This window comes from Phoxinus phoxinus (assembly GCF_949152265.1).
Source record: "Phoxinus phoxinus genome assembly, chromosome: 23".
Taxonomy (NCBI): Eukaryota; Metazoa; Chordata; class Actinopteri; order Cypriniformes; family Leuciscidae; genus Phoxinus; species Phoxinus phoxinus.
This window is the reverse complement of record NC_136898.1, coordinates 12888015-12915852: the sequence shown is the minus strand read 5'-3', so window position 1 is coordinate 12915852 and position 27838 is coordinate 12888015. Positions and strand designations below refer to the sequence as shown.

Below are 27838 nucleotides of genomic sequence, written 5' to 3'. Positions count from 1 at the left end.
GTAGCCTACCTTTAGTACTGTACGGAATACAATGAGGGAGATTTTGCATAGAGCTGCATCATATGCGTGTTTGCATAACCCTTCCCACCAACTCCTGCACTTCTTCATCCACTTTCATCAGTTCATGGTCAGACAGCGGCTTTTTAGAATAATTTCGTATCGCGTGAGTTTCCACGACTCAAAAACGAAACCGTCCCTCAAGATTCTATACGCACAAATGTTTTTGCTCCAAGGCAACTAATTGCAATACACTGACAATCTCTAGCTCTGGTGTGTAACGTGATGCAGTAGTTTCCGTAAATGGTCTTTACTCGATGGCGACAGTTCGGTGGTACTGAGCCGCATGAGGTGCAGCTCGTGCTCCTCAACAGGAACATTTCACTTTACGAGCCACTTGACAGCCGTATATTTCAGTAGGTTTTACTTTTTGTTCAGTGGCGGGACGGTAAAAACATAATTTCCATGTGCCTGACTTCATTCGCGGATACTGCATTTTCTACAGAAGAATGACTTCAGTGTGGAAAAGATTACAAAGAGTTGGCAAAAAGGCTACTAAATTTCAGTTCGTTGCTTCGTATCAAGAACTTGTTCTGGAATGTACAAAGAAATGGTAAGTTATGATTTCTTTTCCGTTATAGCGCGTGTGCTCCCTAAATACGCAGTGCTGAAGGGCGGTTCTTCTGACTGAAACAGTACAATGCGCACACACTGTATCTTATTTTAATTTAGCGTTGGTAGGCTATTCTAAATGATTGTGAATAGAACAATTAATACAGCTCTCGATATTAAGACTGTATTTGAAATGCATAGGAGAACGTTGACAGCCACACACACCTCTACTTCCGCCTCCATCACTCGTGCTGTCAACACTGAACATATTATGAACATCCATCATGATAATCTTCAGAATAAAGCTCTCATGCTTTTTTTTATTAAGTGGTGTTGTCTTTTCCATTCTTTTTAGGTGTTGTCCTTGTCATTTTTCGGTTATTCATGTATCATGAGAGCTTAAAAGAGCATTGAATTCCTCTTGACTTCACCCTTAAATAGTTGGGAAATACTTTATTGCTGTTTTCCAACACAAAACACAAATTATAAGTTTTGTGCAATAGGACTTGGCTTTGATTTTATTTTATTTTTTCTTCAAAAAAGTTTTCCATATAAACAGTGTTAAGGTGAGAGAAATAAACAATTCAACTATTTCTGCTATCATAAGTGTCTTGATCAGGAGACAGCTGTTTACAGACAGGGAGTGTTTCGGTCCTCACATTCATTAATGACACGTGTCTTATATGGCCTATCTGTTCTTATCTATGACCAAAGACAGCATTATCAGGAAGAATTCAGTTTGATTGGATTTGAAAAAGATACTGCTTTTCAATCACTATACAGCAAAGACAAAAAGGTGTATTTGATCAAAGCAATCAAATCAAATAACTTTATCATCACTACACCATACACAAGTGCAACAGTGAGTGAGTGTAAATATTGGGTGCATCATCCGCCAACATTGCAGTCATGTAATAATGTCAGTATAAGACAATACAAGATGCAGAATACCCATATGCACAACACACATAATGCGCTAAGATGTTCTTGAGTGCTTCTGTTGGACTGGAGAATTTGTGTTTTAATCATTTTGCTGATAGTAACTATTGACAATATTCTATGAACAAGTCTTAGCCTGGCAGATGAAACAACCCTCCGTTATTCAACGGTTTGTCATCTGCCTTTCGGAAGAACTGAATCACTCTGTAATTTCTGCCTATTAGTAAGCACTATGAGAATGAGATTAGCACAATCTCTGTCATAGAATGCCTGAATCATCTTATTGGTGATCTAAATGATATCAGTTTCACCAATTCTATATTCTACAAAGTAGTTACTCTTTCTTATTTAATATGGACTCATATTCAAACTTTCAACGTTGTTATTGGAAGAAAAAAAAGGTTGGGTTAATAGTAAACTTAAACCGTCGTAATTGTTGTTATCACCTAATGAGCTTACAGCTGATGTGTAATGTCCTAGATTCTCTTGCAACACTGAGGAAAGAAATTCCTGTGTATCTTTCTTTTCCAGAGCTTTCTTTTGCTGACCTAAACGTGTATCGTAGTACAGCTTTCTTAAATTCTCTTTTGTAGAGCAGGTAGTGTTTCTAAAGGTGAAAAGAAACTACAGAATGTGTATTTCTGTAAGCACGTCTGATCATGTGCAGCTCATAGAGGTGATTTTCATATACTGCCATTGGGCCAAAGTCTGTTGATGTTACGCCACAGCTGAGGAGGGTGTGAGCAGGAGATATCAGACAGCTGAAAATGACACAGCGGTTGCTTCTGATGGGGTAATAATAACTTGAACGGGGTGTGTGTATGTGAGCACGTGTGTGTTTATCTGACAGTTGGCCATACTTTACATGTCAAAGTGATAAAAAAGAAGGACTGAATTACAAGAAGAAAATGACAGAAAGAGAACTAATTTTTCCAACCAGACGGGCAGTCTATTTTTACGTCCATCCGCGCTCTACCCACGTTCCCCCTCTTCTCCTCCTAATTTATCCTTTTAGACCGTTCTGCCCTGTTGCTATTACTAGCTGTAACCTGAGTAAGAGTTGGGTCTCGCTTCTCTTTGTGTAGCGGTTCGTCCTGCTACTGACACACATTACCTTTTCAAACATCAATGTGAACAACAATAGATGATCCAGCTGTACTGTGACATTTACATCTGGACCACGTTCAAGAATCATATTCTCGGTTAGTTTAAAGGGATGTTATTCATTTTCCCTTCGTTGAAACTCATGCCATTTCAAACCTGTTTGACCTTCTTCTGTGGAATGCGAAAGTAGCAATTTCTATTCATATTCTGGTCTTGGTTTTCCATGCAATAAGGGACTTCATTAAAGCACCATAACAATATCTTAAAAGTGGTCCATGTGACTCATACGCTACAATAGCAGAATTTAGAATTCCTGCGCATCTTGCCGTTTACCGAACATTTACCGAATTAATCCCTCGATGCGCAACAAAAAACTCACATGACTTTGCCTCAACAGAGGATGGGATTGGATAACTGGACTAACCGGCGGACCAATTTCATTGCACAGCATCTGTTTGATCTTTCTGAAATACCTCTACCAAAGTCTGTCATCAGAATGACTGTATAATGATGACTTCCCAGAACTGTCTCACATGATTGCATTACCAAACATCAGGCATCCAAATGCAAGATAACATGTGAGTGTTTGAGTTTCGTCATTTATGCAAGTCAAGTAAAGCAGCAACTTCCATTTTTATTAGATATTTTGCGCTATTTTCCCAAGAAGTGACAATTTTGTTCTCTTGAACACATGGGATGGAAATGCTGCTTTATTCACAAATATTTTAACCCATATTCCAATTTTGCGCATAAGTTAAATTTGCAACTTTGGATGGAAACATGTTTTGAATGTTTTGAAGCCGTGTCTATGTGTGATGAACAGGGCAAATCCTCATTTTGTGTTTGAACATCATGAGAGCAAATACTATATCGTTCAAAAGTTTGGGGTCAATAGTAGTTTATTCTGCAAGGATGCATTAAATTGTTCACAAGTTACAGTAAAGACATTTATAAAGTTACAAAAAATATATATGTATAAATGCTGTTTAACTTGTTTTAAACTTTCTATTTATTAAAAAAAAAAACTGGGAAAAAAAAACCCTGTTTCCACAAAAATATTGAGCAGCACAACTATTTCCAGCATTACTAGCCTAATAATAATAATACGATTTTTTTTTTTATTGGGCAGCAAATCAGCATATTAGAATGATTAAAATTGTCTATGTGACACCGAAGACTAGAGTAATGATGCTGACAATTCAGCTTTGACGTCACAATAATAATTGGTATTTTAAAATATATTAAAATAGGAAACAGTTGCTTTAAATTTGTATAATATTTCACAATATTACTGTTTTTTTATCAAATTTTTTTATCAAATAAATGCAGCCATGGTGAGCACAAGAGACAAACAAATCTAAAACTTTTGAACAGTAGCTTATACAACAAATCGTTTTGTTCCCTTCAGCGTTTTTTTATGCTTAATGACAACCCTCATATCCCAAAATATAAGTCGCTATTATTAAATGTGAACAGCTGTTTGTAAACACAGTGAGATCAGAGGCCAACACCCCTTGTGCTGTGAGCCAAAGTCAGCTCGGTCATGTGACCTTGCCGAGTTTCCTCCAATTCTTAATGCAGCGAGCATGGCAATGAACAGCTCAGAGGTGTACAATGGGCTCACATCTGAACAATTCACTACAAAAGGGCAAGTTTATTTAGGAAACATGTGCCAGAGCAGATGTGTACATGTACACTGTACACTTGGTAAATGATTTCCATTAATTTGTTTTTAAAGCTCCACACTTATTGATTTGCATTTTTCTGGCAATATATCATCATAATGTTCTAGATATCAGATATAAGGCTTATCTGGGACTACAGGGTGCGTGTGACCTCAATAAACAGACTTTAACATCACAGGAACTTTTTTAAAGGTTTTTTTCTTAACCTTTATTGTCCCACAAGGGGAATTTTTTTCTTTAACTTGTTTACATTTTCATCTAGCAGTATGGTAGCAATGCTGGGGAGTAAATGTAATAGATACCACATGTCCCAAATGACACCAAATTGACATTTGGTTATTTAGTAAGACAACGTTTCATGCCTCAGCCTCACTCAATTATTTGTTCTTGGTGCTTGTTTGTGAGTAAAAGGTTCCCCCAGTTTGGATTCGTCTTGTATGCAAGGCCTTGCATCATGTGCTCTTGTTTTGTTTTGGGTTTGAAACATTTGGCAGCATTTATTGATTCCTTTCTGCCTCTGGGTAACACTGGGAGACCAGATCGCAAGATCTGTTTCACTGCCTGTAGCTTTTTGTAGACACAAACAAACAAGCAATGCCACAGTGGCTTTCTCAAGATCATTTCGTATATGCTTTATATGTACTTCCTGCTATATATGTATAATATGTACTTCCACTTTAAGCACTGAAAAGTGATAGTCTTATTGTAGAAGTCTTTATCAATAGTAAAAGACCCATTATTCAACTTGTAAACTCCCACTCAGCACTCTTTTATTTTTGTTTTATAGGCAACCAGACAAACTGAGAGTGGTGTGGACAAGGAGGAACAGACGCATTTGCTCCAAGGTACAAAGATAAACAATCTTTAATTGTCTATACAATCACAAACCTGACTCTCGATTTCTTCCATTCCAGATAGGATCACACCAACACTTAGTGATCAGGCAGTTGATCAGGAATCGAGTATTATTTTATGAATCTTAATCTTTAAAGGGTAACTGTCGCCAAAATTGAACCAAGGCTCTTTTTGTTAATCTAACCGAGTCAAACTTTCATGTAAAAGCATAATTAGAATGGAAACGCCATTTTTAAGATTGACCGTATTTTCGTTTTAGCTCAAAATGCCTTTTGAATGGGAGTGGTAGGGGCACTTCTATGATAGCTAATATCGAGCCTTAGTGTTTTAAAAATAGCGATTTTGATCATACCATAGAACTGCCCCTAGCACTCCCATTCAAAAGGCATTTTGAGCTAAAACGAAAATACGGTCAATCTTAAAAGTTTCCATTCTAAAATAGCCTAGGTTCAATTTTGGCGACAGTTACCCTTTCATTTTTTACCCTTCTGTATGAAAAAATGTGGTATACAAATAAACTTGCCTTGCCTTGCCTATATAAATAAGATAGTTTGGTAACACTTTATTTTGATGGTCCCTTTTGAACACTCTGTTAACTATAAGTAATTGTGCAACTACATGTCAACTAAGTTGATTTTCTTCCCAAGCTTTCACTCAGAACAGTGTACTGACACTCAAATTATTATGTTTAACTATCCTTTATTTACAGTGATTTACAAGTGCTTACAATGATTACAACTGCTGTACAATGTGGATTATTATGACTGACAGTGTTGTTATTTTCTCATCAGCTTCATGCATGGCAGCCAGGCATCAAAAATCCCTACAGGGGAATGGTGGTGTGGCCAGTACCTGAGAATGTGGATATTACCGCCACACTCTACAGGGTATGAACTCATGCAATACACAACTTGATACAGATACTGACAAATGCTGAACTATGCTATAATTTGAACTTTTTGAATATGCTTTTGTTTCACAGGACCCACATGCAGATGAGTTTGAAGACAAAGAATGGACATTTTTCATTGAGAATGTAAGTTTTTTTAGTGCTTCAATGTTGTTTACAACAAATCGTGACCCTACCATCTGAATGTCTCAGCAGAAATCTTCCAGTCTTCTATTGTCCAAATCTGGTGAGCCTGTTGTAGCATATTATAGTCAGTTTCCTGTTTTTAGCTGACAGAAGTGGCACCCAGTGTGGTCTTCCTCTGCTGTCCATCTGCTTCAAGGTTTAACATGTTATGTGTTCAGAGACACTCTTCTGCAGACCTCGGTTGTAACCAGTGGTTATTTGAGTTACGGTTACATTTCTATCAGCTCGAACCAGTGTGGCCATTCTCCTCTGACCTCTGGCATCAACAAGGCATTTTCCCACAGAACAGGATATTTTCTCTTTTTAGAACCATTCTCTGTAAACCCTAGAGATGGTTGTATCCTAGTAGATCAGCATTTTCTGAAATACTCAGACCAGCCTGTCTGGCACCAATAACCATGCTACATTCAAAGTCACTTAAATCACATTTCACTTCTTCAAATTTCATGTTTCTGAAGCTCAGTTTGAACTTCAGCAGATCGAAATATATTGAGTTACTGTCATGTAATTGGCTGATTAGATATTTCTGTTAACAAGCAGTTGAACAGGTGTACCTAATAAAGTGGCCAGTGATGCGTAAATGTGTGTGTGTGTGTATATATATATATATATATATATATATATATATATATATATATATATATATATATATATAGGTAATTCAAAATGCAAAAAGAACAAAATGTGAAAAATTACCTTTATTATTATCAAAGTTACCTTGTCTGATGTTCTACAGGAGACAGCGAAGGGCAGTCGAAAAGTTCTGGCATCTGTGGACTTGAACATGAAGAAGTTTGCCAGTGCAACACACTCACAGACGGACCTGATGCTCAAAATGAAGCCTCTGTCGGTGAAGGTGGTGGAGGCCACGCTGAAGCTCTCCTTATCCTGTGTGTTCCTCAAGGAGGGGAAAGCTACGTGAGTTCTCCCTGTTGACCTCATCCACATGGAGTCCTTGCTCAGGAAACTATAACACTTGCATGTGGTGTTTAATTATCTAGATTCAATCATGTGGGAATGTGACCACAGCAAGTCTTTTTTTGTGATTGCACCAAAACCGAATGCATGAAACTTGTTGCAAAACAAAAGGCAAACAGTTCCTTGATTTCGGTTGAAAATATTTGGAGTGTGTTTGAATCCAACCAGAGAAATGGTTTGCCGTTGAACACTGGCGTGAGTTTCTTTCCTGACATGTGCAGGTCAAGAAGCATGCAGAGCAGAAATTTCCAAAACAATACAGCCTTGTAGAGATGCTGCATTAGGATGTAATGCAAAAGAATTTCGTGCCTAATCTCCATTAGATCAAATAACTTTACATAGCTTCTGGAAGTAAAGACGCACATACAATTCGCATAGTGGGGTTTTCACAGCTGGTTCAATGAAATACCTACGCCACTTGACAAATAACCTTTATATCCCCTCACAGTTCTTGACCAGTTATGGGTTTCCTCTGTAGGGACGAGGATATGCAGAGTCTCGCCAGTCTGATGAGTGTAAAACCAACAGACATTGGGAACCTGGACGACTTTAATGAGAGTGATGAAGAGGAGGATAAGAGATCCAGTACTGGGCTTAATCTCAGTACTGCAGCTCCAGGTATTATAAAAAACAATGAACATATACAATGGGGACCAAACGTCTGAGACCACATTGAAAATCTGGGATTCAAAAATACATTTTAGACTTGGAAATAACTTTTTGGATTCTGGAAAATGCTAAACAAAGTAACATTATGATGTAAAATGCAGAAGAAATATACATTGTTTTGCTGATAATATGATTTGTAATGAAAAGTTAAAGCATTAAGTTAGATAGCACAATAGATGCATTTTCACTTGTGGTCTCAGACTTTAGGACCCCAATGTATTTATAAAACACTTGCATACTCATGTCTTGTATTCTTTATCTTATATCCTTATTCATCTACCCTCTTGCATGAATCATTACTGATGCATGTGTATTTTCTCTTACCATAGTAACCCTTACTTCCTCACATGCTAGAACTTCTCCTTCTCTCTTTCTCTCTCTGTCAGCACCCCACCTTCCTCTTCGACCAACACGCTCCCAAGAAAAGAGACCTGCATCTCTAAAGAGCCATTCAGCAATAGGTACTTTATTTACATATGCTCTTTGCATATTCTCTCTCTACACTCTTTTCAGTCATATCACGTGTCTGATCATACTGATATCATTTTCTTTCTTAATAAAAATTAAGTTCATATAAAACCACATCCAATTAATTATTTCCATTAATTGAAATATCCCTAGAATGTTTCATGGATATGATTTTTCACTGATGTGGTTTTGTTGCATATATGATGCATATGCACATTCATTCTTTGTCCTTCATTGCTTTGACTTGCATTTCATCATGAATTTCATGAAAATATTAAAATCTAATTTAAAGGGTGTAGTTCAACTCTCAATGAAAAAAATCATTATTTACTTATCCTCATGTTGTTGTCAGGACCCTCACCCTTTTCCTGGAACACAAGGAATTTTGAAACATGTTCATGCAACTCTTTTTCTTAACAAAGGTTTATGATTCTTCACGTCATTATTGAGATGCATTGTGAAATTTGAAATCGTGTCCAATTCGATTCGATTTGATTAGTTTAGATTATTTTAGAATGGTGCATAATTATTTCCAAAAATATTGAGAATGACAAATTACATAAATGTAACTGAAAAAGACAACTTGTATTTGTCAAATATTGAAAAATTGATACATCAGGCAGTCTCAAATATAATCTCAAATAAAATTTTATTATCTCAAATAAAATTTGGATTTCTCGGACCTACATAGTGCATTTTAAGGTGTTTAAAGGCCCAAAAATGTAATAACAATAGAAGCAAATAATGAATAAAAATAAGATTATTTGTATTATTTACAAACTTCATAGCCGAATAGCGTGCCGACACCGGACTTCGGTGTGCTCAGATGTGTGCGTGCGCGCTGGAATTGCTAAACATAGACGCGCGCGGACATGGATTTCTGTCGCGTGGGTCAGCTTCTGTTGTCGGTTAAACTGCCTTGCTTTTACAAGCGTTGATTGTTTTATTACTGCGTTGCAAATAGATAATTTCTATTACCATATAATATAATTTCTATTAAATACACTGACAAATAAAATAAATTGTTAAACATGGCTACTGTGAACTGTTGTTGCATTAAATCCTCCTTTAGTGTTACATAGAAAAAAAACCTGCGTACAAGTTTGGAATTACATGAGGGTGAGAAAATAATATTTTCTTTAGGGTAATTAACCCTTTAAATGTTTTTTATGACGATGTACCACCATCCTTAATGTTACATTCATGACCTTTCTCTCTCTATCACCTCTTTTGCCTCATTGCTTTTTCTCAATACTGCTCTTTTACTTTCTCTTTCACTCTATTGCTACTTTCTCTTTCACTCTTGCTGTCTTTCTCCCTCCATTTTTCATGCTAACCTCAGTCAGTGGTAAGGAGAGGCCTGCTGATGGTGTCCTCTCACGCCCAGCATCTGGCACTATCCGTAACCCTGACCTGCCAGCACGTCCACCTTTACCCACCCCACCCAGTCCAACCCCTCGCACCATGCCCTCACCCGCCCGCTCCAGACCACCACGTCCACCACCCATTGCCCAACTACAGGCCCCACCTGACTCCCCCACAGAGCAAAATACTACTGGTTTGCTCCCCCCAGCATTGCCCAAAGTCTTCAAGCCATCCCCTGGCTCAGGTACCATAGATCGACTTAAATTAAACCGCTGGAGGTCAGCAAGTCGCCTGCTATACTGTTGGTTGCTAGTTGACATTCCTACTTGATTACAGTCATTTGTATGTATGGTTATATGGCTTCTATGGTAACAACGTGTACTTCAAATGGAATTGAAGTTCTTCTCTTCTGATAAAATCACCATCTCAGATACAATACCAAATTAGATGCATTAAACCATTCAAACGTGACAGCAAAGACATTTGTTACAAAGAAATATATTTCAATTGCTGTGATTTTGTCAAAGAATCCTGAGAAAAATGTATTGTGATTTCCTCAAAAATATTAAGCAGCACAACTGTTTTCAACATTGATAATAATAAGAAATGTTTCTTGAGCAGCAAATAAGCATATTAGAATGCTTTCTGAAGGATCATGTGACAATGAAGATTGGAGTAATGATACATAAAATTCAGCTTTGCCACCACAGGAAAAAAATATTTTCTAATTGAAAAGAGTTATTTTTAATTGTAATGATATTTAACAATATTTCAGTTTTTACTGTATTGTGATTAAATAAATGCAGCCTTGGTGAGCATAAGATACTTCTTACCAAAAAAATCTTACCAACCCCAAACTTTTAACAGAAGTGAATATTTATTGACCTTTTCGTTGTTCTTATATTTCTTCATAAAAATGTGTTTAAAGCACTACACAAATGGTAATTGTTTCACTTGAGGAAGTGAAATCATTTTTAAGCATTTACAGGTAGTCTGTAATTTTATTTAATATTGAACATTTTGGTAGTTTTCTTCCACTCATGAGAAAATTCCTGGTTGATTTGCGTAATGTTTTTGACAAACACCAGGGTCATGTGGTATAATTCCATTCCCTTCTGCATTGTCATCTTAGACTTTACATGGAGGATTTGGCCAAAAGTTTTAGAAAATCTTTTTGATCACTATGAAGCATGTGTAGGGCTGCAAAAGAAATAGTTTCAGAGAACTGAGAACTGAAATTCACTATGGCCACATACGCGTTGCAAATTTTGAATAGTGACAACCGCATTTAAAAAGAAAAAAGAAGCGTGAGAGTATTTAGCTGCAGTGTGCATGCGTGAATTCATTGACATCCACATGCATGTGTTGCAAATGGACCCATGCAAATGTTCTTTTACAGTCATCACCCAGATAAACAATTCTAATAGTGCTTATGCATCTTTGTATTTCTCGACAAAGCCTGGACTACTGTACATATTGTTTATCTGTCTATTTTTCCCTCTACGATTATGTCCAGCTCCTGTGCCTTTTCCAAGAAGACTGTCAGGCTCCGAGGCCCCTCTGGAGGGTCCGGTGACCTCTGACTATCCTCTGCTCAAATTCCCTCGGGCTTCTCTTTCTTCCTCTTCCGATCCCTTCCTCTCTCACTCTCCCTATCTTCCCACTGTGCTCCCGAAAGGTAAAGACTCCTGATTTCTAAACATTTACAGACTAAATGCAAGTCAGAGTACATTTACGGTAATTCTAATAGGAATAGTAAATCTTAGCCTGACTCTAAAGGAAACTTTAAGATAGCTTTTGGAGAAGTCAGATTCATTTCCTCTTAGCCACTGTCTCTTGTTCTCACTTTTTCAGCATCTCTGACTAATCTTCTTCTTTCACGTGGTCTGCGTTCTCTTTGTGTGATTGCACTTCTGTCTTAGATTCTTTTGGAGCACCTCGCACCAATGTTTTTAAGCCCAAGATTGTCCCTGGTGCTCGCCCTGTATCCCCCACTCCTGTCCCTGTCCTCGAACCCAAAACTTCTTCCCTCTCTCTTTCTGAAACGCTTAACCATCCATCTGCTGGCAGTGTGCCAGGTATTGAGAAATCTTCCAGACTGCATGTAAACAATAGAGGCAGCAATGCTAAAGTACAGTAAACTAGTGCACTTAAAGGTTGGGTAGGTAAGAATTGTCTAAAGAACTTTTTTTCAAATTGGCTTAAACTGTCTTTATATACCAATACATAATTAAAATGTAAGTACTTTGAAAAAGAGAGTATAAAAATTTAGTGACTATAGTTTATTTAATCTTTAAAAAACACAGCTCATTAATTCCTACCGGGACGAAACAAGTGATTGGCTTGCGCGACTGTCACTCTCCGCCGCTATTACCGCCGCTATTACCCACGTGCGCGCAGTCGCGCACCCGTTTTTAGGTGGGAGTGAATGGAATTAATGAGCTGTGTTTATTGAAGATTAAATACACTAGAGTCACTCAGTTTTTTATACTCTCTATTTCAGAGTACTTGCATTTTAATTATGTATTGGTATATAAAGACAGTTTAAACAAATTTGAATAAAAGTTTTTTTTAGACAATTCTGACCTACCCTACCTTGAAGGTATTAATGAAATTGTTGAACATTTTGTTCTCAATCACTTCATTTAAATTTCCTTTTAAATTGAATGTTACTACAATACTTGGAATGTATTTAATTTTGCTTTCTAAAGACTGGTCAGAAATTGTAAAAAAAAAAAATAATAATAATAAAATATTTTTATAGATATTTTAATTTACTTTATTGCAATGACAATATAGAAGTAAAATTATTTAAAGAAAATAATAATAATAATTTAAGTTTGTCTTCAAAGTGTGTGCATAATTATTATGCAAGTCGATATTCTGTTCATTTTTTCCAAGCACATTTTACCTATTCCAAACCACATCAATATTAGTAACTACTATTAATTTAGTATATCATATATAATCTAGTGATATATAATTGTTAACAAGAGCTGGAAGTGAAAACCGCCTTATATTCAAATGGGCCAAAAATATTGCTCATACTGATTTCAAAATTATGAAATGCCCAAGAGAAGGATGCAATACTAGAAATTGCAAAAGCAAGGCATCGACCATTGGACAGCAAAATGCTCATTGGGTCACCAGGGTCACGCAAAAAAAAAAAAAAAACAGGTTAACTGCTTAATACTTTAAGACTAAAAGTGCCCTTTACTCTCTAGTGCCACCATTTTCCAGAACCTACTTGGAGTCTCCAGAAGTGTAAAGTGTAAGATTCTCAGAGACATTGCTAAGGTAAACAATCCTAAAATATAACCCCGACTTAATAAGAATAACAAGCTGAAGTGTTGTGAAAATATGATCCTAATAACGACTTTCATAATAATTAAGCACACACTGTATCATATATTTTTTTCTTAAACAGTATAAATGTGTTGTTTTATACATTAAAAATATATAGATGCCTTTATACTTTAGAAAAGGTTCCATCATCATCATATGTGATTGTCCCTCAAAAAGTTTGAAAGCCCCTACTCTGATGTTTAGATCAATATTTGCTTCAGATAAATATATATTGATTCAAACTGAGCCTCTAACACTGGATCAAGTAACAGCTGTTATTTCAGTTGATCTATCTTAAAACTTCCTTCACCTGCTTTACTCTTAATTTTCCATCTTTTTCTCACAGCTTTTGCAGAGGTAAATGAACGGACGATGGAGGCTTCTACATCTCCTTTCTTCAGTGTCCCTCTAAATGAACCTGCTGTTCCTTTGCTGAGCAAACCAGATCTTGAAGCTCTTTGTGAAACATCTTGCCCTTCTAGTCAACTCCCCAAGCCACCTCCACCTGTCTCCCTCTCTTACCCCATTAGCAAACCTCTACCTGTCTCTTTTACCCCAGCAACTGTCTCCTCCTCTATCTCTGCTCTTGCTCTGTCAACCAGTGAAGCTCTCACAAATGCCCCCTGCTGTTCACCTCAATCTTCTTCCGCACGGTCAGGTACTAAACTGCCTATCGTTTGCTTTAAAAGAGATCTGTAATAGGAACTAGTGTGACTGGTGATAGGTCTAACGGTTATAATGTACTAGAAGATTTATTTTGCGATTTAAGGGTACATTTACCGGTACACAACAATGATGAACTAAAAACGGAAATGTTTTTTCTTTGCGCTTTTGAAAAGCTTGCTTACAGACCTCAGTGTCGTTAACTTTAACACATAATACGCGTGCACATGACGTCACCATTTCCACAAATTTGCGCCTTTGTAGTTTACACGGAGACCATAACAGTATCATTTTCAAAAACTTGCACTTTTCGAAACCAGTTTTCAAAAGTTTGCATTTCAGGCCCCCAAAACCCTGTTGTCATGTAAAAGAACGTCCAAAATGTGGTTATTGGTCCACACTTTAGAGATTGCTTATTTGCATAAAAGTCTGCAATGACGTTTCCACTCACGTCATCACAAAGAAAAATCAACAAGTTTTTATTGCAGAGAAACCACCTTTGGCTAAAGGAAGAGCCTGATTTTAAAGTGGCTGATTTTGATAAAGTGATCATAAAGTGATCATGACAAAATGTGTCAAAGTTTTGTTTCACATCTATCATTAATATAAGGTTTTTGTTGTAACTAGCTACATCCACCACACGCGACTAGATTAATTATGTTTGCCATGTCATGCTAGATAGTCCCGCCCACAGGGAACTCTCATTGGTCCAAAATCCCACTTTAGAGATTGCTTATTTGCATAAAATTCTGCAATGACATTTCCACTCACGTCATCTCAAATCAGCAGTTGTCTTTGAAAATTAATTCAATAGTTGAAACTTAATAAAACTCATAATGCATTAATACAATTATTTTAAAATGTTGATTTTATTGTATATCAATTGTTTTCCAGAAATACCCAGGGAGCTCAACACACTTACAGAGGAGGATCAAACAAATCCATTTTTACAAGGTGAATACGTATTCTTCACTCTTGTCGTTAATGATGTAAAAGGCCTAAAAATGATTGAAACCCAAATAGATTAAGATTGATTAGCTTTTATTTATTTTAATAATTATTCTGATTCAATTTGCTGTTATGTTCCACAGATTTACTCACTGAAGAACTAAAGACCTCTGAGCCCAAACAAGAGCAACATCGGACAGTCTGCAGCATTAGCATAGCGAATCAACAATCTTCTTCCTCCCTCCGTCAACCTGAAACCAGCAGCACTGAAAGAAAAGATTTCAGACCTGCCACAGCTGTAAAAAGGTGGGCATTTAAACATTTTTTTTTGGTTCTGGCATCAAGTATAAATCACTAACATACATTTTAACTTTAGAATTCAGTAAAAACTAACATAATATCAACTTTGCAGACAGTCTGATTGGCAGAGGTGTATTCATAATTTAGTATTTTGCTCTGTTTGTAAAGCGTTTCTGCATGAATATTCTTTTAACTCTTTAAATAAGAAAAACTGTTCCTTAATAACAATAGGGGAAATGCATGACCTTGTGATGAGCCTATCATAAACAGACCATGACATTTGCCTACACCAGCTGTGTAAATGTTTGAACTCTCCATTGCTTTCCCTCACCACTCCAATCCTGCGTCCCTCTTTCGCCACTAACATTGCTGCCACACAAAGTGCTGTCTAAGGAAAAGCTGCATCTAATCTTACCAAACACTGCCATGCTTTGTGGCCTCTCACCCCATATTTTCCACCTTTGACACCAAGTATCTTTGTCCCCCAGTCTTGGGCCTGTTGGCAAGTCATCTTTAGACACATCTGGAGTACCGCCTGTGGAAGCTCCCAGATCTGAGCAATTGGACATTGGGACTGCCCCTCCTCCACACCCATTCTCTGCTCCAGCAACAATACCTCACTCATCAGTGGTTTCCCCTCTTATAAAGAAAAATCAACACGTTTTTATTGCAGAGAAACCACCTTTGGCTGAGGAAGAGCCTGATTTTAAAGTGGATGATTTTGATAAAGTGATCATGACCTTCCAACCCATTAAAAATTTTACTGTTAGCAGTCGCCCTGAGAAAGAACCACTCAAAATTGACTCTGAAACGCCAATGCAGTCCAGTCTGGTTCAAACCTTTTCAATAACCGATGATGACTTACTAAAGCAACCAGAAAACCCAATAATTGACTCAGCAGGGGAAGTTTCTCCAAAAGAGGAACCGAATGAGCAGAATGCGAAGGGTGCTCTGTTTTGTGCCGACCTCAACAAGTCAGACGAGGACAAAATAATCAAGAAATTTGCTTCAACTGTGGTTACCCCTACAGAACAAAATATCCACAATGTTTTATCCAGCTCATCACCTCCACAGCAAGAACCTACGGATCTTCCCAGGGAAAATAGTCAAATGTGGGTGGAAGAAGTCCTTGCATCTAAGGTCGAGAGTAGTTTGAGAGAGCAAAAGTCCCATAAGGATCAGCTGGACAAGATTTTAACTATTGTGGAAAGGTTAGTGTGTTGCTCGCATGGTACTACACTCCCAAACTGCTGCAAACTTAAACTTTCCTCTTTTGTGCTACTTTTTGTGTTTCAATAAACCCTTATCTGTCTTTTAATGATGTTCATTTGAATAGTTAGGCACATAAAATTATGTTTTATAGATAACACATTTATATATACTAACTGACCTCAGTATGAGCAGATAGGTTTGTGTATATCTTCTTCGCCAACCACAAAATGACACTTCTGTCCTTTACATCATCCACATCAATTCTCCAGAAATTTGTATTTGAACTTCCTAAACTCTACTAAATACTAATTTCCTTATTTTTCTCTTTCTGTAACCATTTTCTTCCTGTCTCATTCTTCTGTTCCCTGTTATTCTCTCAGTCAAAATGAAATGGCCTTCACTCCAGATGACAGGCCTAGCGTTAGCCTCAAAGCAGCTGCCCCTCAGATAACAGCACTGCCCAAAGAGCTTCCTCCTATTCATCCCCAATCCCTGGAGCCCAAAGTCCTTAAATGCATCTCAGAAGAAACTCCAGCAGTCAGTGAACCAGCTAAACCAGAGCCGATTGTAAAGGAGTCAGACAACACAGTGTTAACGCAGAAGAGCATGGAGGTCCATTCGCTTCCGTTCACCCAAGCAGAAGTGCCAATCTGGAGTTCTCTGGAAGAGAATGTAAAAGATCAGGAGGAGGAAACAAGAGATGAGGAAATAAATAAGCACAAAACGCCTCACAAGATGCCAAAAGAAGAAAAAAAAGCTGAAGTGTCCACAAAAAAATCTTTAGATGGAGGGTAAGAGACATTTTGACAGTGCCCAACATGGTCTCTAATGTTCAGCCATGGTCGAGTGCTTGCATGCTTGAGTTTTGTCACGTCTCATACGATTAAGTGTGTTAAAATGGTCTTTTGGGCATTTTGTGCACTCTCATGCATCAATAAGCGAGTGAGTTTCGGCAAGCCATATTTGATGATTTGGATATAAACGTGCTGATATTGATATTGGTACTGAATGTTATAGCAGGCAAATGAATGTGGATAAAGTTTCATTAATGCATGTTTGATCTAAACAAGGTAAGTAAAATGTGTCAAAACCTATTCCTTACCTCACAGTGAAGAAAAAGCTGTAAACCAAATTGAGGGTGCTGAGAATCTCGTTTTAACTGAACCAGTGTCCCAGCAGCCCTCCAATGTCCTAAAACCACAACCAGCTGAGACAATTAAGGAGAAGAGTAAAGAAGCTTTCAAAGTCAGTATACAGGTCCGTATGAAACCTCCACTTCCTGTGATCTCCCCTGCTGTTGCTGCAAAGGAAAACTGGACATCACTGCATCTGGAGGAACTTTGCCCTCTGACGCCCAATCTGTCTCCGGATACCCAGTCTGACGAAAATGGTTTAAAGAAAGAGGTCACGTTTGAAACAGAGAGTGTGTTGTGGGCCACAGTAGAGGAGAAAACTAAAGAAAAAAGTGATGAGGTTGTTAGCATGGCCAAGTCGATACAAGAAAAAGAGGTCCTGGATAGGGGGTAAGTGCATGAGGTTTGTTAACCTCACTGCATGGAGTTTTGTGTGGACTGCAAACTGGGCTTGCATAGATTCGTCCATACTATAGTTTGGAGTCAGTAAGATTTTTTTGTTTTAAAACAGTTCATACTTTTATTCTGCAAAGATGCATTAAATTAATAAAAAGTGACAGTTCATATATTGACATTATATTAACAACATTGACAATTTATTAATTTATTCTGCCTGTGTTTCTAATGGATCTCTTAAAGTAAGCAATCGTTTTACTTGCTGGGAGTATAGATGTTAGCGAGAGAATATTAAAATTCAAAGAATATATTCTTGTCACTTACACTTTTTGGTCCATGGCAGCCAACGTGGACAGGAAACATCAGAAACCAAGCCAGAGGAGCAAAAGGATTCCTTCGATTTGTCCCCTTTCCACCACAATCTGAATAAAAATGCTATCAGAGAGAGTCAGAGAGAAATAAATGAAGAGAAGACCCCTGAAGTGGAAGATTCAGATGATAAGATGCTGCTGCAAACGGGCAGTGAGAGAATTTGGACAACTCAAGCTGGACCTAAAGAAGATCTCAGGACTGAAGGTGTCTGTTCAGGGACTGAACTTGGCCTTGAGATTGATGTAGGAACAGATAGGACCATAGATACATCCAAACAAGAACTTGACTCTGTTTTTGATCAGGAAGAGGTATCTGTAGGCTTCATAAGGGGGATTTTCGGTGTTCTGTACAAAGGGTAAGTGTGGGACAATTCTGAGACTTGCACCGAGCTTCTTTGGCCTCGGCATCTGCATGGCTATAATTTAATTTCCTGAAACACTGAAAGGTTGTTATTAGGTGGGATTGTGCATTTGCAAGGAAGCTTTTGCATCCACATTTAGGGTGTCCTGTAGTGATGAGAAGCATAGCTTGCTTGTTTGATTGATTGATTAAATACTGGCTGGTGATTCTCGCGGCTAAATCAAAAACAGTCTTTTTGTGAACGGAAACCATTTGTTTTGTCATGGTGTAATGTAATTGTGTCATTTAAATGTCCTCGTCCTTTAGTTATGAGACCATGAGATCTATACTACAGCAGCCAAGTGCTGCAGAAACCGATGTTCAAGATGACACGATCTTGGACAATCAAGATGGATCTGTGGTTGAAATTCTCCCTCCCGAGGCCTTCTGTGACACCGAAAAGGAGCATCCAACTGATGATGAGCCCCAGGAACACCTAATCAAGGATTTGTTACCGTCTAGCGAGTTCCAGATAGATATTCAGACTGCCGAGCCGGTGGCCATGAGCTTGGTGGAGTGCTTGAAACTGGCTGCCAGAGAAACTCAAAGCGGATCCATTAATTTCAAAGCCCAGGATGAAGGAAGTCCTTCTAAACAGAAAACCGCAATTGAGAAAACCCAACGTACATCAAAAAGAAGTGACAAAAGCATGAAGATGGAATTAAAGTCTGAGAGTGTGATATCAAATGAAAAGATAAATGAAGAGATATGCTTGCCTCTGGAAACCACAAAAGAAGACATACCTGCTAAGAAAGGTGTGCAAAACGCCAGTGCTGTGGAAACAGATCGTCTGGTGGTAGACTATGAGGAAATAAAAATACACAAAAGCCCAAAAAGAAATGGACATGGAGAACTTCTGCTTGGCAAGATGACTCCTGGAAAGATAAAGATAAAGACAGCAGATTTAAGGCCTATGTCGGAGGAGCTGGAATTTGAACTGGGTCAGGAAGACTTAGGGACAGTGTGGTCTGCTGAGCTATATATGGATGGAGGGTAAGTGCATGACCTCTGCCTGCACTGCCTCTCATTTTTATGACCCTCCTTATATGATCGGCACGATTTTGGCAATGTTCCGTCTGGCTGACAGTCAAGCGTTCTAGTCGTTATTCGTATTTGTCTGTGACGGGCTGGTGGTGTCTGCGTGTGACATAAAGCAGTGCATTTTATGAATCTTATGTCTAAGAGATGGGTTGGGATGCACTACCATTCAAAAGTTTGGGTCAAAGATTTTTTATTAATACTTTATTCAGCAAGGACACAAGTGCCAGTAAAGACATTTATAGTTACAAAATGTTTCTGTTTCAAATAAATGTTGTTCTTTTGAACTTTCTATTTATCCTGAAAAAAAAAAATATCACTATTTTTCACAAAAATATTTAGCAGCACAACTGTTTTTAACATTGATAATAATAAGAAATGTTTCCTGAGCACAACATTAGCATATTAGATTGATTTCTGAAGGACCATGTGACACTGAAGACTGGAGTAATCACTGCTGAAAATTCATCTTTGCCAGCACAGGAACAAATTCAGTTTTTAAACAATAAAAAGCAAAAGCAGTCAAATAAAAGAAGCCTTGGTGAGAATAAGACATTTCTTTTAAAAAAAAATCTTACCGACACCAAACATTTGTGTGGTAGTGTATTATGAGCATGAAACCTATTGGGTTGGTTCCTTTTTTTTTTTTAAAGTGCAGGCTTTGGTTTTGGGCTCTCTGTGGTTTATCAAAAAGGACTAAACAGCAATTTTGCAGCTTGTTTGTCTATTTTGCAACTGCTGCTGCCAGCTTGCAAAAAAATGTTAGCAGAAAACGTTACACAGGGACTGTGGGCTAACGCTGCTGTTTGTAGCCCCTTGCTGGAACTGATTGTGCCATTTTCACTTAATTGCATTTTTACTGAAAAACATTTGCACGCTATAATAACCAAATTGGTAAGGTGTAAAATTTTTATATTTTGTTCTGGTGTCCCATTTCTCACAGACCAGAGGAATCCTCAATACAGCCAATACTACAACCAAGAGATTTCACAGCCATACAAACACTAGAAGCACCTCAGACTGCCAATCCATCAGAATCTGTGTCTATATTAAAAGACACTACACTAACGGAAACCATTTCCCAACCTGTTAACAAAGTTATCCCTCCTTGTCAAGATGAGTGTATGCAGTCACCACCCCCAGTGCCTTTACAGGAAGTCGGCCCTGATGCCATCAATCAAAACAGTAGCGGTGCAGCGGATAACAAACATGTGGTTCCACAATATGATGAAAAAGGAACCACTCCTTTACATGTAACTACAGAGACAACAACTGTAAAGACTGCTGAGATATGCGATGATGTTGCAAAGGAGATGAGTGAGAATAACTTATCACCACTAGAGGGCGACACTTCAAAAGTTGAGATGGAAAAAGACAGCAGCCCAGTCATCACTAAGGCATCAGAAAGGATTATTGCAGCAGCCACAGTGAAGCCAACAGATATAAACATTGATGAGAATGTTATTTCCGGGCAGGACATTTCTCCGAGAAGCTCTGTGGTCCCATGGCCATTCCCTTCTCCTAAACTTGAAAGACACAGTGAGCCAACAAAGGGTACAGAAAGTTCCAGTCTAAAGGATGACGACCTCTCAGAGGAGAATGTTCTGTTAGCAAAGATTTGTCAAATGGTAGAAGAGGAGACGACACAGCCTCCAGCTCCTGCTCCTGCTCCACGCACTAAGAAACGCTTGATCCCCTGCAAGTCTGATTTTGAACTTCCTCCAACTCCTCCCCTGCAACTCAAGTCTAGCATGAAACCGGTCGTGGATGAGATACAGACATATTTAGATAAGACTGAGATCACAAATACTATTGGACCTCAACCATCAGTGATTTCTCAAGATGAGATAGATGAGAAAATTGACATCAGTCATCCTCAGACTTCCTCTGTGCCACTGGAGAATTTGAAGTTAGATGATAGAGAAACCAATGCTAGAAATGCTGTTTTAGATGATAGTGTCCGGTTAAACAAGCAAGAACAAAATGTCCAGCTGGAATGTATGGCAGCTGAAAGGGAGTGCCAAGATACGCCAGCTGTTAAGCCCACAAACCAGACAGAAAACTCAGAAGATGAAACTAAGAACAAGGAACAACCAGATTTAAGTATTGATAGAAGTGAAGAGGCTCAAATAGAGCAGGATAGACCACCATCCGTGCCTGATGAATTGTAAGTTTGAGTGGCGTGTAAACACTAAAATTCAGCCTTATTTTACCATATTATGTTGTTTGAGTACCATATTATATCTGTGAACACTGTGTATATTAATATTTGCATGTCTTTTCATCAACCTTTAAAACCACACCCCAAATGTTCTAAGCATTGCAGAGGAAAACTACCCGTTTTGCATAGCTGAACAATTTCATTTTTACTTTAACTAGGTTTAACATATTAACTGTCCTTTTGACAGGTCTGGTCATCCTCAAGAAAAGGATTCCTCTAATGTAACCCCAGAGGCTAAAGGGAACGAGACACCATCTAGGAGCCCAGGCAGTGTGCAGGTTAATGGCCAGACCACTGTAGACGCATGTCATGTGATTGTGCCCCCAATGCGCAGTAAAAAGAAAATCATTCCACCACCTATGGACCTCACAATAGTAAAATCAATAGATGAATCAAATAAAGAGGGTTCAGGAGTGCCTGCATGGGATGTGAGTGGCATTTGCTGTTTAAAGTGCATGTTAAATGTAGACTGTGTTTTGTTTTTTCTAATCAAATCTCTTCTTTTTTTTTCGTCTTTCCATTTGTCACTATACAGTTTGCCAGTCCACTGCCCAGTCCTGGTCTGGTGACCTCCAGTCAGTCCTTGCTGAAGTGGTGTCAAGAGATCACTAATAACTATAAGGGAGTAAAAATCACAAACTTCAGCACCTCTTGGCGTAATGGCCTTGCGTTCTGTGCCATCCTACATCACTTCCACCCTGAGATAATGTGAGTTTCATGTCTTTCATACCCAGCTCAAAACAAACTTATTCTTTCTTAGTATGATTCCATTTATTCAACAGCCTAAAAGACTGTTTTATAGATTACTTGGTTCAATTAACAGTAATTTTGTACAAGTAAAACAAAAAAAATAGCGATGCATTATGTATTTGTAGCATATCGGTTGATAGCTTTAAATGTAATACCTAATTCTGCATGTTCAATTTCTCTGTTTTATTTAATTTATCTTTGCCATCATATAACACTCATTTAAAATCTTTAAAAACTACAATATTTTAACAACACTAGAAAATTTATTTTTTGGCAAATTCAAAATGAATATCCATTGTTTATATTGTGCAATATAATGTTGTGATGCCTAAATTAACTTGTAGAATTTAAAATAATTTATTGTATTGTTTTATTTGAATTTTATTTATTTTATTTATACAAAGTAATGTAAAATATTAATATTGGACATTCATAGCTTATTGTTCATATATGACAACAATTACAGAATTCATTCAAATTAATTATTAAATAATTACTTGAATGATTCTCCCAAATACAGATGTTAAAACAAAACTAACTGCTAGGGTTAAAAAAAAAAATTAAAGGCTTTATTTTAATTTATTATTATTTATTTCTTGTCGCCATTTAACTGTTTACAATAAAAAACATTCATTAAACACTGTAAAACATATCAGAATGAATTTGTTATTATGTACTGACCTAGTTGTTGTTTTCCAGTGACTTTGATGCATTAGAGCCTCACAACATAAAGCAAAACAACAAAAATGTAAGTTTGTTTTATGCAGATGTTCCTCATGGACAATTTTTAACTATAAACACAAAATAAACCTCATCATTCTTGCTACCTATTTTTTCTTCTCTTTCAGGCTTTTGATGGTTTTGCATCACAGGGAATATCTCGTCTGCTGGAGCCCTCAGACATGGTGCTTCTCTCTGTGCCAGATCGTTTGATCGTCATGACGTACTTGTGCCAAATCCGTGCTCACTTCACCGGACAGGAGTTGAGTGTGTTACAGATTGAGCAGAACAACAGTCAGACCAGCTACGCAGTGGCCGGGCCAAACCAGCGGGCGGATGTACACGCAGCGGCCAAATTCTGTGCGGAGAGGCTCCAGGCTGGATCTGTGTCAGGAGACAATAACAGCAAGGACTCACTGGGAGAGGAGGGAAGTGACACTGTGGCGAAGCCCAACGGAGGTCTTGTTCCTCCACCTCGGACTAAACGTGCGGGAAAGGTGGATGAGAAGGGCAGTAAGGAGACACAGGAAGGTGCGCAGACACCGGTGGCCCCGCCACGACCAAACGCAGCTGCTTCCAGATCAGGATTCGGCCACATACGAGATGCGGATCTGGTGAAGAGACAGCGGTCACGGCTGAAGAGTGAATCCATGGATGAGCCTGATTCAAAGGAGCCACCAAAGGAGGTAAAGGACATTAAATATTCCCTTTCCACGCATTTATGTTTCAATATTTAATCTAATAGTATCGTTTCTACTAACCTCTGACAGTCAGATAAACATGAACCAACAGTTCAAGGAACAAATGGCTCAACAGCTGCAAGAGAAAGTGCTGAAACAGGTAACCTACCTAAACATCTTCCTAAAAAATTATAGAATTTGGAAAGATTTGATATTTACATCTTTTCGCCATTTGATATGTGTTTGCAGAACCTCACGAAGTAAACCATGATGTTAAATCAGCAGATAATGAGACAATGGTCAGTATACCCTCCGTCACTGAGAGAATTACAGTGTTTCATCTTTTAAAAACAAAAGTGAAATTCTTGGATAACCACAAAGCTTGTGATTTTAAAATATGAATGTATCAGCATATCGCATTGTTTAACAAGTTATTGCACATCACATTTTTCATCAATATTGTGCAGCCCTACTATCTAAATTTACAATAACCATCATAATAGTCCAGTTCTGGGGCTGGATTCACAAAACATTCTTAAAAATAAAAGTCCTCTTAAGTGCTGTTGCCTCTTATTTTTTAACTTAAAAATAAAGTCAAGAATATTTTGCATTCCCCCCAAAAAAAATTTTAAGACCCACTCGCACCACTTGCGTCTGGTGTAGACATTTTTAGAATGTATCTAAAGAAATTTCCTTTAAGTGAATCCGACCCCTGATTCACAAGCTTTTACCATCCCATATTTAATTACCTTGTATCCAGTAAAATCAAGCCTGTCCTTTCCTCTCCATTATCTTTGTGCTTCATCTCTCTTCCTCCCCATTTCCAACCATTTTCGCTTTCTTTTTCTCTCTCTCTCTCTCTCTCTCTGTCTGCGATACTCTCTTGTCTGGTTTTATGTATGTCTCCCTGTGGTCCTTCCTGGCCAGTGTCTGCAGGACACCAATCAGTATGTGTTGAGTGAACTCCAGGCCCTGGAAACCGAACAGAAGCACATAGACAGAAGAGCTGATATCGTGGAGAAAAGGCTCAGAAAGCTCATGGAGACGGGTAAGAAAAAAATTCACATTGAAGGAAAGAGAGTTAAACTGATTTCAAGTTAACTCTTGGAATCCAGCATGATACTTCATTATTGTCTGTTTAACAGGAAGTGATAAAGATGACGAAGAGAAGCTGATTCAGGAGTGGTTCACTCTGGTCAACAAGAAGAATGCTTTGATCAGGAGACAAGACCATCTGGAGCTGCTGTATGTCCTGATAATCTTACTCGCATTCACAAGTGATGTGTCAGTCCACACCGATAAACATTAATGATGTTATCCTTGCAGGCAAGAAGAGCAGGATTTAGAAAGAAGGTTTGAGCTGCTAAACCGAGAGCTCAGAGCCATGATGGCTATTGAAGGTAAGACATGTAACTGATATGAGTTATTTAATGGAAACGCTGGTCAGTCACAGCTCAACAATACACTCATATTTTGGCTATATAAGATTAATTTAATAAAAACAATCCATAATAATGTATTAGTTATGGCTGATAATCAATAAATGGCTGACATTATAATTTTATACTTTTATAGATAAGTATTAGGCCAACATTAAATTAAACAAAAGCATTACAAAAATGAAATCAGTCCATTTAAATTTGTGCTGTCAAACCGATCACATTTCACATCTAACGTAAAAGTTTGTGTTTACATAATATATGTGTATATATTATTCAATTTATATATGTCATATGTATGTGTGTGTGCGTGTTTGTATATGTATAAATAAATGTGTGTACTGTATATACAGTATAAACTTTTCTTTTTTTTAAGTGCTTTCACTTTTGCAATAATCTGCTGAGTGTCTTCCTAAAAAATACCAACTTTAGGTCTGTATTCCAAAGCATTCATGAACTGCTGCAACCATTTATTTTTCACATCTATGCTTAAAAAGGGGGGTGTCCATTAATGGGTTAAAAAAAAGCGTGCACACACAAAATGGAAAAATAATCCCCTGCTTGGCCCATATATTGGTCTATTAATATGTTAAACTTTACTTACCTATTTCCTTTGTGGCTGCAGCTTCAGTAGTCAGTATTTCATCACTCACATTCATATTCCATCACTCAGACTGGCAGAAGACTCAGGCCCAGCAGCACAGAGAACAGTTACTGCTGCAGGAGCTGGTGTCACTGGTCAACAAGCGGGACGAGCTGGTCAGAGACATGGATGCAAAAGAGAGAGGGTGAGTCTACACTCTGTGCCTCTGAAATCATGTACTCTCTGAGTATGTACCACCTTTGAATTTGAACTTACTTTGTGACCGTCAAAAAAGTATGAATGAATGTATGAATGAAAGTATGAATGTGTGTGTACTATGAATGTAATCCGGACGTAATCCATCCGCCATGTTGTCATTAACATGTGACCTTCCAGCGTCAGTTACGTCGCTTCACTGCCATTCATAAATCCTCTCCCATCGAATGCACACTTCAGAATCTCGGAAGAAGTAGTAGGTCATCCGGGGACTTTTCGCCTACTGTTTTTCGAATACTACTCTGCTGGCGTACCGTTTTCCGCATACTAGCCTATATAGTAGGGAAGTATTCGATTTCCCGACGCAGCAATTGTGTTTTGGTGCACTGGCATGGTGAAAATTATAAATGGGTTATGTGATTTTAATTTACACATTCACTGTATGTATTTTGTATGTGCAGAGCTTTGGAGGAGGATGAAAGACTGCAGAAAGGTCTGGAGGAAAGACGTAGAAAATACAGCAATAAGGAAAAGTGTGTCCTTCAATAAAGAATTCATATGAAAACTGAGGCTCACAGCACAAGAGACAATCTAGATGACTTTGACTACACCAGGACATTAGTGTGCCTTGTTTTAACTTTCAAAGACATTTGGCTTTAACGTTAAGCCTTTCCTTACAACATCTTCAAGATCTCAGTGACATCTGCGAGATGTATGACATGTCCAGTGTGGATCATACTAGTTATACCCTGAAAGTTTGCACAATGATTTGAAGGTTCTTCCAGGTTGCATTGGTAAAGAGCTTGATTTTATAAGCAATATTACTTTAAATCTGAAAAGGTCTTTATTGTTTTATTGGACAATAAACAAACACCCTTCACATACCTGAATGGTTACAGACAAATGAACTGAACACAAGAAATAAAAGGGAGTAAAGAGAAAAATCCTTCATACTGCTGTAGATTGCAAAATAAAAATATTTGAGACTTCTGTCATGTGACCTTCGTCAGGATTTGTACATTTTTTGCTGAAGTGAACAAAACAGTGCTCAATAACCAATAGAATTCTTCCAAGCTACAGCAGTGAGTAAGATTATTTTCTCCTTTGTTAAGTTTTATTGGAAATGTATTATTTCTTGTAAAAAAAAAAGTTTTACTTTGCTCCAGATGATTAAGATGATTTGACTGTCTTTAAGATGTATCGAACAGGCAAAGAGAATTGCGCCAAAGTTTTCTGTTTTTACATTATTTATTTAAACGTGTTGTTTTCTGGTATGCCAAAATGTCTCTGTTGGGCTGTTGTCTTGTATTAGCTGCAAATTGTATTCTCTGATCGTTTATCAGACAATATGTCTCCAAATGAATGTATTCATAAAATTGTTATGCATTGCAGTGCCTTTAGATATTTAATACCTTTTGAAAAGGGGCTTTTTATATTCTATATATCGAAGCCTGTATTTTTCAGTTTTAAACCTTGAAAGATAACACAAAATGAAAAATATTTATGGATTGTTTTATAGATATACAAAAAAGTATTTTGTCTGACTGTACTCTTTTTGATATTTAAATGTGTTGTTCATTCCTATTGTAAGATTTAGAGTGTTTTATTCAATAAAGTTTGATGATGTTTGAATTAGTGTTATAAATTTAATTATG

The 27838-nt window shown here is 37.7% G+C and overlaps 1 protein-coding gene across 15 annotated transcripts; it reads left to right on the top strand.

Moving 5' to 3' along the window:
* Positions 1 to 26: 26 nt before the first annotated feature.
* Positions 27 to 27830, top strand: ehbp1l1b (EH domain binding protein 1-like 1b). 15 transcript variants are annotated; one of them, XM_079600414.1, is made up of 30 exons: positions 27 to 610; positions 5125 to 5182; positions 5984 to 6079; positions 6175 to 6228; positions 7025 to 7206; positions 7745 to 7884; positions 8322 to 8396; positions 9746 to 10012; positions 11285 to 11446; positions 11691 to 11846; positions 13460 to 13771; positions 14671 to 14730; positions 14868 to 15030; positions 15513 to 16235; positions 16617 to 17027; positions 17346 to 17759; positions 18109 to 18492; positions 18804 to 19529; positions 20518 to 21741; positions 21983 to 22073; positions 22331 to 22503; positions 23245 to 23293; positions 23394 to 23951; positions 24036 to 24105; positions 24195 to 24244; positions 24882 to 24993; positions 25091 to 25190; positions 25272 to 25345; positions 26058 to 26172; positions 26645 to 27830. In XM_079600414.1, exons 1-30 carry the CDS (start codon positions 507 to 509, stop codon positions 26730 to 26732), a joined length of 7191 nt encoding a protein of 2396 aa, XP_079456540.1. In that variant the 5' UTR covers positions 27 to 506; the 3' UTR covers positions 26733 to 27830. The 15 variants fall into 15 exon arrangements, with proteins under 15 accessions (XP_079456540.1, XP_079456538.1, XP_079456537.1 ...); XM_079600412.1 differs by having other exon boundaries at positions 24873 to 24993; XM_079600411.1 differs by having other exon boundaries at positions 24192 to 24244; positions 24873 to 24993.
* The last annotated feature ends 8 nt before the right edge of the window (positions 27831 to 27838 follow it).

What these genes read in the sequence shown, in the direction of transcription:
- ehbp1l1b (XM_079600401.1), top strand. Translation starts at nt 507, where the DNA reads ATGACTTCAGTGTGGAAAAGATTACAAAGAGTTGGCAAAAAGGCTACT. An exon ending in AAAGAGGTCCTGGATAGGGG is followed by an intron (nt 17,760 to 18,108) that starts GTAAGTGCATGA and finishes GGTCCATGGCAG; the next exon opens with CCAACGTGGACAGGAAACAT. An exon ending in CAGAAAGCTCATGGAGACGG is followed by an intron (nt 24,994 to 25,090) that starts GTAAGAAAAAAA and finishes TCTGTTTAACAG; the next exon opens with GAAGTGATAAAGATGACGAA.